At 42.7% G+C, this 10,695-nt stretch overlaps 1 protein-coding gene across 3 annotated transcripts; it reads right to left on the bottom strand.

The window, feature by feature from the left end:
* Nucleotides 1–3,413: 3,413 nt before the first annotated feature.
* Nucleotides 3,414–7,091, bottom strand: LOC124858382. 3 transcript variants are annotated; one of them, XM_047350410.1, is made up of 4 exons: nucleotides 6,944–7,091; nucleotides 6,582–6,707; nucleotides 6,344–6,502; nucleotides 3,414–5,886 (listed from the first exon to the last, which is right to left on the bottom strand). In XM_047350410.1, the coding sequence occupies exons 3-4, from the start codon at nucleotides 6,461–6,463 to the stop codon at nucleotides 4,804–4,806; spliced, it is 1,203 nt and encodes a 400-aa protein (XP_047206366.1). In that variant the 5' UTR covers nucleotides 6,464–6,502; nucleotides 6,582–6,707; nucleotides 6,944–7,091; the 3' UTR covers nucleotides 3,414–4,803. The 3 variants fall into 3 exon arrangements, with proteins under 3 accessions (XP_047206366.1, XP_047206359.1, XP_047206374.1); XM_047350403.1 differs by having other exon boundaries at nucleotides 6,344–6,475; XM_047350418.1 differs by lacking the exon at nucleotides 3,414–5,886 and having other exon boundaries at nucleotides 5,904–6,475.
* Nucleotides 7,092–10,695: the final 3,604 nt, after the last annotated feature.

Here is a 10,695-nt window from a genome sequence, read left to right as displayed (position 1 = left end):
AGGCCCAAGCGCATAGTGAGGGTCTGCTGGGAACGTCTGGCGGAGCCCTCGGCCAGGGATGTATTCAACTCCCACCTCCGGGAGAGCTTCGACCAGATCCCGGTGGATGTTGGAGACATAGAGTCCGAGTGGACCGTGTTCTCCGCATCTATTGTCGATGCTGCTGCCCGTAGCTGTGGCCGTAAGGTCTGCGGTGCCTGTCGTGGCGGCAATCCCAGAACCCGGTGGTGGACACCGGCAGTAAGGGATGCTGTTAAGCTGAAGAAGGAGTCCTATCGGCTGTGGTAGGCTTGTGGGACTCCTGAGGCGTCTGACGGGTACCGTGAGGCCAAGCGTGCTGCGGCCCGGGCTGTGGCAGAGGCAAAAACACGGGCCTGGGAGGAGTTCGGTGAGGCCATGGAGAAGGACTACCGGTTGGCCTCGAAGCGATTCTGGCAAACAGTCCGTCGCCTCGGGAGGGGAAAGCAGTGCTTCGCCAACACTGTTTATAGTGGGGGCGGGGGACTGCTGACCTCGACTGAGGACATTATCGGGCGGTGGAAGGGACTGTGTCCCTCGTGATGCCCTGTGGGGGGTGCTCCAGGAGTATGGAATCGGGGGCCCTTTACTAGGGGCCATCCGGTCCCTGTACGAGCGGAGCAGGAGTTTGGTCCGCATTGCCGGCACTAAGTCGGACCTGTTCCCGGTGCATGTTGGACTCCGGCAGGGCTGCCCTTTGTCACCGGTCCTGTTCATAACTTTTATGGACAGGATTTCTAGACGCAGCCAAGGGCCGGAGGGGGTCGGGTTTGGGGACCAGTGGATTTCGTCTCTTCTTTTTGCGGATGACGTGGTCCTGCTGGCCCCCTCTAGCCAAGACCTACAGCATGCGCTGTGGCGGTTCGCAGCCGAGTGTGAAGCGGCTGGGATGAGGATCAGCTCCTCCAAGTCCGAGGCCATGGTACTCGACCGGAAAAGGGTGGCTTGTCCTCTTCAGGTTGGAGGGGAGGTCCTGCCTCAAGTGGAGGAGTTTAAGTATCTCGGGGTCTTGTTCACGAGTGAGGGAAGAATGGAGCGGGAGATCGACAGACGGATCGGTGCGGCTGCCACAGTAAGGGGGGCGCTGTGCCGGTCCGTTGTGGTGAAGAGAGAGCTGAGCCGAAAAGCAAAGCTCTCAATTTACCGGTCGGTGTACGTTCCTACCCTCACCTATGGCCATGAACTTTGGGTCATGACCAAAAGAACGAGATCCTGGATACAAGCGGCTGAAATGAGCTTCCTCCGTAGGGTGGCCGGGCACTCCCTTAGAGATAGGGTGAGGAGCTCGGCCATCCGGGAGGGACTCGGAGTAGAGCCGCTGCTTCTCCACATCGAGAGGAGCCAGTTGAGGTGGCTCGGGCATCTATACCGGATGCCTCCTGGACGCCTTCCTCGGGAGGTGTTCCAGGCACGTCCCACCAGGAGGAGGCCCAGGGGACGGCCCAGGACACACTGGAGGGACTATGTCTCTCGGCTGGCCTGGGAACGCCTTGGGTTCCCCCCGGAGGAGGTGTCTGAGGAGAGGGACGTCTGGGCGTCTCTGCTGAGTTTGCTGCCCCCGCGACCCGGTCCCGGATAAAGCGGAAGACAACGAGTACGAGTATGAGTACGAGCTCGTATCTGATCACCCCTTTTCCCTTTCAGTCACCTGGTTCCAGTCCGTAGGTTTTGTTGTGCCCTGTCTCCGGTCAAATAAACTCCTGAAATGCTCTCAGTGTCTTGAGTGTCTCTGTATGTGGGTCAAATCGGCGGCTAAAACTATGACAGTTCAGCTTAAAGAAGCCAGAGGAGTTTCACCTTGAGGAATTGTGGAAAAAAAAAAATCAGACTAGATGTTCCCAACACCTGTATATTTGGAGCTGTAACTTGGCAAAGCCATGACTTTATACGTTTTCCTTACACTCATTTTTTCAACCAGTTAGGGTACTTTTGAGAAGTACCTATCGTTATAAATTTAAATCATGCAGGCATGGAACAGCTTGATACCTTCCACACCTCATGTTGGAGATTGTTAATCTTTGGTTCCTATAAAACATATAAGTCAATATAGATTGTTTTATATGGTTCCTTAAATTTCAAACTGTCCATCGTGTCCTCTACTCAGGCTATGGGTTTATTTGTTCCTGTTACATGTTTATGTCTGTTTTCTGCTGACCCCTTTATTTGTCTTCCTTTTTAGTTTTCCTGATTAAGATTACTCCCAGACAGTAAATATGCTGGGAGAATAAGAAAGTGTTTTCCTTTTTCATGCTATCTTAATAATCATATGCCAGACTTTACAAAAATGCAAAACTTACGTAAAGGTACACTGTAAGCAATTGCTGTAAATTTACAGCCAATTTTCAACAGTAAAATGCTATTTTCATGTTTAACAGTTTAGTACTGCAGTCAGCAATGCTTCTTAACTTGGAGCAACAGGATAGAAGCTGTAAATGGTATGCAACTGTTTTAAATTACTGGACACTAAGTATTTTTGAAACACGACACGACTCAACAGGACACACAATTGGTCTTCATCACCAACATTTCTGGTCTTGCATCTAAACTGTGAGTTGATCAAAATCTTATTTTCTTTCTTACTTTTATTTTTAGTTTCTTTGTGTTGACTTTTAATGAGGTGTGTTTTACAATGAGTTAACAGAATTAATCTAGTTTGTTAAAAGAGACACTTGAATCTTCAAGGCTTAGCTATAGGGTTTTACTTTTTCATTTGAAACAGAAAATTGCTAATGCTAGTTTTCCCTACTCTGTATATGATTTGTTAAACCGTTTTGCATCAGCTGTGGTTTTTCTTCCTAATCTTAATATTGCAACTAACTAGTCGCTAGCGCCGTTTTGCATAGCCTAATTAGCATAATTAATTAAGCGAAAACAGCGTGAACGACCTGTGGATTACTGTCAGATCCTCTGACTGTTTTACTTTCTCACAGAAAAGAGAAACGTGTTTTAAGGAAGACGAGGGCTGCTGCAGCTGCTGCTCAGGCTAGCTCCCTGCTAGCTCTCCCTCCCTCCTGCTAAAAATGTTGCATTTATTAAATGTTGTATTTATTCCCTACAGGTGTACGCCACAGCAGCTGACATTGAGGCAACTCTTAGCCTTCCTGCAAGTCCTCAGCTGATACTTCATGGTATACATTTCATTTAGATCCTTTGATAGACACATATAGCATATTGCCCTTAGCAAAAAGTAGTTTATTGAAGTGTACTACAAGTACACTTATTTTATACTTAAAATGAGGCTGCATACTTGAAGTTTACTTTTTATAAACTACATTTTATATACTTAAGAATAGTATAGTGAAGTATACTTGGCTTCTACTGAAAAGTATAATGAGAAGTCTATGACTAAGTACTGTAATAATAAGACTTAAACTTATAATAATGAAGCTTATACATGTACTTTAGTATAACTTTTATTTCTGCCGCAAAGTACTGATACTTGGAATAGCTTGATCCAAGTACAGGATAAGGTGAAGTCAGACTCATGCTTACATTTACATTTTTCATTACACACGTTTACTTTGAAGTATCACCCCTGTTATAAACTTACATGTTCAAGATCATATTGTGCTGGAGTTTAAGTTACAGTATAGTATGTGTGCTCAATTGCATAAACTTTTTGTGCCTTACACAGAAACAGGGAAACAGACTTGACTTTATTGATCAAGTTCTAGTCCCTCTCATAAGGGTTTGGCAATGGTGTTATGTACATAGCATCATCCGTTTCAACAAGAACACATTTTGTTTTAATCATGTCAGGCCAGACAGCATTAACAGTTTCAGTGTGTTTAACCTCATATATGAAAGTACTTTGTACACTGATCTGTGAATCTTTACACACAGGCCTGTCTGATTTAGCAAGTACCTCAACTAAAACACAACATAGTTTGGCACATGAACAAAAAGCAGAAAGTTGATGCGAACATGTTTTTTTAAAAATAACCAAGTCATTAATTAAACAAAATGTTCCATCTTTTAAGCATACAGCACTGTTGTATCTCTTTTTTAGTCTGTCATAGTTTTGACTAAGATACAGAACTCCGTCAACCAAGAAACGGTTGTAAGACCAGAAGCAGGTGCTTAGATTTCCACACAACTTTGCAATGGCAAGCCTATATGGTATTTTAATACATTTTTGTATCAGGGGATGACCAAAACCTCTGACACTTTCAGTTAGTATTTTACAATTTTCTATTTTTCTTTTATTAAAGTAAAGTTCTTCAACAAAAGACTTAACCTTTTCATTTTCTGGATGGATAGTGTTCTTAGCCCTTTTTGGCAATTCTCTCCACAACAGAAATGTTCTGACAATTTGTGAGCGGACATACTGTGTTGAGGCTGCCCATATTGGATTCAAATGTAAAGGTTGATGTAGCCCATAATGGCCCCCGTTGTTTGACACTTTGAGCAATGTGTGTTAGCAAGTGGATATTAAAAGTCATGTTGTTCTTCCCATACAGTCTTTGGAAAACAATGACACATTTTTTTAGAGCTAGCTCTGCTATCAAGATGCTTTCAGTCTTAATGGTATCCTGCAATTATGTATATATGCCAAACACCAGTAGGAACAAATGGTTCCAAAATCTTGCAGGCAGTATGCCTTTCAATACAGGTAGAGAATAGAAAAGGAGAAATGCTCGCCACTCTGAAGCTTTCCAGAACCTCCGTTCAGTCAGTGACCTTGGTGTCCTAGTAATCTCAACAGGTGGTTTTATTTTTACAAGTGGCCTATCAACTTCATCAATCTCTTTACCTATGAACCAAGGGAAATCTCTGTTTGTTGAATCAAACCACAGTGTAGAATTGGCAAGTGATTCCCAGACACACATTGTGTTGATAGTCAGGAATGAAGCCATTTATCATTTGGAAGTGTTGAAGTTGCATTAAAGGAGATGGCCCTTTGACTCCATACACTGGTTCATTAGTTGTTCCTGACATTGCATGACTGAAATGATCCCTCTCATTTCTAAGTAGAAGTTCAGGTTGTTCGTATGGATACGATCTACCACCTCTGTGCAAGCAAAAATCACAGCCGTAAAAACCATTGAACTGCTTAGTGTTGCGAAGCAATGGACGAGCCACAGAATCAGAGCTACAAATTAGGACAAACACTTTGGAAACATGACTGTGTCCTTTTCTGTCCTGCCAGGCAATGCCTTCAGTCTCTAATAATGAAGCTTCTTTAACAAATGGTGTCAGCAATGTAATCATTGATGGTTTAGCTGGCCCAAACCATAATGCTGACATCAAAATGTGCCTTTTTCTTATTTCTGGTTCCAGTTCAATTACCTGGCACTGAATTGGCCAAATGCTGCATTTAGAGCTTTTAAACACTGGTGCACCATCACAATTCAAAATCAGGGTCAAATCATCTTTTCCAAGAACTCCACTGTCACACAATTTCTGATACTCTCCACCAGACTGGATGTCAGTTAAAACACCAAAGGATCTAGTTTTTTCAGTAAGACTGAAATCATGTTCCTGCAGAAGTTGTTTAATCTGTGCATGAAGGGGAATTACAAGAAAGAAGAAGCCATTTTTTAAACTTCTGTTGGCATCAAACACTGTGTTGCAAAAGGTACAATGAGAGGGACAGTGTGCACTAATGCCAAGGTATGCTAAGCATTTTTCACAATAAAAGTGAACTTCAGACTGTGATGAATTTCCAAATTCTTTGTGGAAAAGGTAATGTGAGGGTGGAATCAGACCTGGAAAAATTAAGTTGAACATTTCCAGTAAATGAGTAAGTGCTTTGCCTGTTAAATTGTTCCGCAGCACATATGACATGAGCATCAATAAAGTTTCTCCCTTTGAAACAGGTGCACCAGGATACAGGGGATTGTCACCATCTGCTTGGTCTTCACTGCCCTATAGATATAAGAAAAAAGATTAAAAAAAAAAAAACATGTATAAATGAAAATGAGTAGCAGCAAACTTGAGCAATAACATCAGTCTAACAAAGTATTTTTAACCTTATAGCAAACACATCAACAATAAGTGCATAGCCTATGTATGTGTGTATTGTTAGTAGTAATAGTAGTATTGTGTACAAATGCTAAAATGTTATATAATGGACTTACAGATTACCGATCTGCGTATCAGTGTATGTATGTGTGAGCGTTAGTGAGTGCGATTGGGAGAATGTGGCTCTAGTGTAAAGCGCTTTGAGTGGTCTGTATGACTGGAAATTCAAATTCAATTCAAAGATACTTTATTGATCCCTGAGGGGAAATTAGAATTCCAGTAATTTTTTTTATACAAGTTCAGTCCATTTACCATTTACAGCAACTACTAGCAATGTATTATTGAACCACTGTCTACATACCACTGGAAGTTCAGGTGTCTTTTCTCCAGTTCTATTCCCCTCCATTACATCTTCATTGCTAGCATGGTTTTCCCCTTCATTACTAGCAGCATCACTCAAGTCCTCTTCAGAATATGACATGGCTTCTTCATTCTACAGGTTGCCAAGGAAAAAAGATTACTTAAAGTTATTAATTAAAACTGCAGACATGTATGTAAAGAAAACGTGTATAAACTACCACATACAATAGTGCATTTACCTCTGAAATGTCCACATCCCATTTGCTTGTGGCAGTGCTCTCAGTGTTGAGTCCCTCATGTTCATCTTCACTGTTGGAAGTGTTAATACAGTTTTCTGCACTGATTTGGTTATCTTTATTATCATTCTATATGTGAACAAATGAAACATAATTAAAAATGTAGTCAATAAAATGATTGAAATTGTGCAACTGGTTTGCTGTAGCTTCTGCTTTTTACTGACAATGCTGTCATTTGTCTACACATGGGTTAGGATAAAGCATAGGTCAAAAGGTAACAAAATTAAGCTAAACGTGCCATTACATGGTATGAATCCACTCAGCTATTACAGCAAACCTGCCCCCCCCAAACAAAACAAGTGTACCTCTTGTAAGCCCTTGTCCATCAGGGTAGTTGTGGGAGAGTTCTCATTATTGAATTCATCTTCACTGCTTGAATTGTTGACTTCTTCCTCTCCATTGGTTGAAGAGTTACTCATGTGACCATTGGTGTTAATGTTATCATCATGCCTGACATTCTACAGGTTGACAACAGAAAGATAGGGTTAGGGATTCTGAAATAGAAAAGTTCTGTCGCCAAAGGCGACAGAACTTTTTGTGCACAGGCACTCCTACTGGGAGTCCCCCCGTGTGCTCTACCTCTCATTGAGTCCGCCTGGAATAGTAGTCTCTAATCTGGAGATCCAAATCCTTTCAGCCCTCCTGCGCTGGGCTGCGGACCAGGTAGGGTTGGACTGCAGGACGGTGGCTGTTAAGGCTTCCCACCCATGGGCTATAAAATGTTGTACCAATGGTATGTGTACGTTCTTATTTTTTATAATATTGTATCTGTGCTGGGTAAAGCGGGTTAGGATAGTGTTACCCGTCTCCCCAACATAACAGATGCCACAAGTTTTACAGGTAATTAAATAGATACAGTTCTTAGTTTTGGGATTCCCTCTGCAATTGGTTTCATAAATAGTATTATTGAATTGGTTTTGTACCCATTGTAGTTGTTTAAAGAAGTCCCCTTGACCTTTGACCTTGGGTTTCTGTAGTGGTTTTATCTCAGCATGTACCAGGAAGTCTTTTAAGTTTTTGTTCCTCCTGTATGCTGCAATAATTCTGTAATTCTTTAGGAGGGAGGTATCCAATTGGAATTTATTGAAGTGTTGCTTTATATTATACATTAGTTGGCCTGCAGAGGTGGAATAAGTGGTTATAAGGGGAAGCATAGGGGATATATCAAGGGGTCTGGACTCTAAGAAGGATGCCTTACACTTCCTTAAGAAAGACCTGGAGTATCCCCTATGGGATAGGGCTTGAAACAGCGTCTTAGTGGCCTCTTGAAAGTCTGCTGTCTGAGTGCAGATTCTGTGGAAGCGAAGTAATTGTGATTTGATGAGGCCTGCACATGTGTGTTTCGGATGATAACTGGTCTTGAATAGTAGAGCATGTGTATCTGTGGGTTTGAAATAGACTTTAACGTCCAATCTGTGTGTGGTGCTGAAGTGTAAGCCTTTGTAAGTGGTGGTGTCCAGGAAGTCCACTGCTGTGACGCTGGTGGTGGACTTGAGCTTAATGGATGCATTATGTGTGTTTAATGTTTGAAGGAATTCCTGGAAATCCTCCCCGGAATGGGTCCAGACCCCCCAGATGTCATCCAGGTATCTATAATAATATAAGGTTTTTTTTTTACATTTATTTAGAGCTTCTGTTTCCCACTCTGCCATAAAGATATTGGCATAGGATGGAGCAAATTTCTTCCCCATAGCTGTACCTTTAATTTGGAGGTAAAACTGGCCATTAAATTCAAAATCATTCCTCTTTAAATTGATCTCGAGCAATTGGAGTAGTTCCTTATCAGGCCATCGACTATCCGGGTATTTGTGAAATATGTTTTTTATTGAATTAATGCCCTCTGTAATATCTATATTGGTGTATAGACTATCGATGTCCATAGTAAATAAAAAGGACTCCTCAGGTAAGTGGACTTGCTTGATTTTTTCAACAAAATCATAAGTGTCTTTGATATAACTGGTATGTTTAATAGATAGTGGGTTTAAATAATATTCAATAAATTCTGCTGTGCCGTAGGTCTCACTGCTACAGTCAGACACTATGGGCCTTCCAGGAGGGATTTCATGTGGCTTGCTCCATTTTGCAGGCTCCTTGTGAATTTTAGGCAATAAGTAGAACCGTCTGGCTCTGGGTTCTGAGGAGCCCCTAATATAATTCCTCTGTTTAGCATTAATGAATTTTTTCTTATATAGATTGTCTATTATTTTCATTACTATGGGGATAGTCTCATAAAAAATAGGTTCATTTAGTTTAGTATAATATGTGGTATCTAATAATTGTCTATTACCTTCCCATATGTATTGTTCTCTGTCCATGATGACAATAGAACTGCCTTTATCAGCTGGTTTAATAACAATATGTTTATTTTCTATAAGTTCTTTAAGTGCTTTAGTTTCTTCTAAACTTAGGTTATGTTTGGTGTCCTTAATCCTGAATTTTTTGTCAAAATAACGGAGGTCTTTATCAATCAGTTGACCAACCTCAGGAGGGAGAGTGCCCATTGGAGGAGACCAGTCCGATTCAGGCATGAAAGGTTTGGTATTATTCTTATTAACTTCATTATCCACATCCCCCTGATAGTAAATGGCTAGCTTAATTCTTCTATGGTATTTTTGAATGTCATATCTGGTTTGAAATCTAATTTTATTATAATTATTATAACCCTGTGTGGGGATAAAAGTTAAGCCTCTATTTAATAGGGAACACTGTGCATCGGAAAGAATAAAGTTTTTAGATAAGTTACAAACATTGTTATTTACAATGCCATGCCCATCCTTTTGTGGCAGGCTTTTAGGGCTATTTATTTTAACCACTCACACCAGGATTGCAGAATGCGTACCGCCGTAGCCCTAGTCCAGTGGACATGGTCCTTGGTCAGCTTAAAGTCCTTCTGCTGCAGTTCAGGGATGTGGTTGGCCATGTGAGCAATGTGGTGGTTAAGGTGTGTAAGAATTACCTGCTCTCTATAAGGAAGGGAGGAGGAAAAGTTAATTCTGGGAACAAAGATCTCAGCATTTGGGCATTTATTTTTGGCTGTCAAAAGGGCCGCCATCATCTGTCCCACAACCAGCTTTTTGTCCCTCTGTGATCTGTCGTTGATGCCAAAGGAAAGGATCAGTCTCTCCACCTGCTCCATTCGTGGTGCTTTTTGGAACAGTCGGGTGACGTGCTTCCACTTGGCTCCGGGGTAGCTGTCCACCTGCAGCTCGGGGTGGTCCAGGACTGGGAACTTGGACACATTAGAGTCGCCCAAGATAGCATATTTATGTTTCAGGCTGAGTGCCCAATCACGTGATTTATAAAAAGTGTTCATGTGTCTTGCAGGAGCGTTTACCTGATCAGAAGGTGTAGTGGTGGATGAGCTGAGTGTGGAGGTCGCCCTTCTGGGCTTGAGCCGGAAGGGGAGACGCCTCTGAGTGCTGGCCTCCAGTCTGCGGCGAAGGATGGGTCCCATTTTCATTACACGTGGCCTCCGAGCCGGCCCCAGAAGGTCTGGACCAGAGCGGACTGAAACTTGTGGAGGAGAGGTTGAGGCCGGTAAAGCCACAATGTCGTCCTCTTGTGATGAGGGAGACCAACCGCTGCTGAGTGGCTCCGTTATGGTGGCAGTGGTTGTCATGACGGGATGGGAAGAGGGGGGAGGTGGCGTTGGTTGTGTGCGTTCAGGAGTGGAGTGTGATGTTCTCTCTGAGTTTTCTCCTCCTTCTGCAGGCTGGGGCCGTCGAATGGCAGGTGCCGAGGGGGATGATGAGGAGGAGGAAGAGGATGAGGACGAGCCCGGGGTGGAGGGAGTCTCCTCCAGCAATCTAAGTTGGGCCCGCTCCAATGTCTCAGTTTTAAGTCTTTTGCCCAACGCTCGTCTGGCCCATTTTGTGGCTATTTCAAATGGAGCCAGAAGATCTTCCGCACCAAACTGTAGCAATCTATGTTTTTCAAGTTTAATGGTGTCATCATAATGTTCTCTGAGGATGATCATAGTGTTATGAGCCCAATTTCTTGCATTGCCGTCTATTAAGAGTCTGGTTCTGTCATTAGAATGGGCTGGTTTTATTACTTC

Source organism: Girardinichthys multiradiatus, chromosome 2 (assembly GCF_021462225.1).
Source record: "Girardinichthys multiradiatus isolate DD_20200921_A chromosome 2, DD_fGirMul_XY1, whole genome shotgun sequence".
Classification (NCBI taxonomy): domain Eukaryota; kingdom Metazoa; phylum Chordata; class Actinopteri; order Cyprinodontiformes; family Goodeidae; genus Girardinichthys; species Girardinichthys multiradiatus.
Note: the sequence above shows the minus strand (reverse complement) of the source record. Positions and strands in the feature narration are given on the sequence as shown.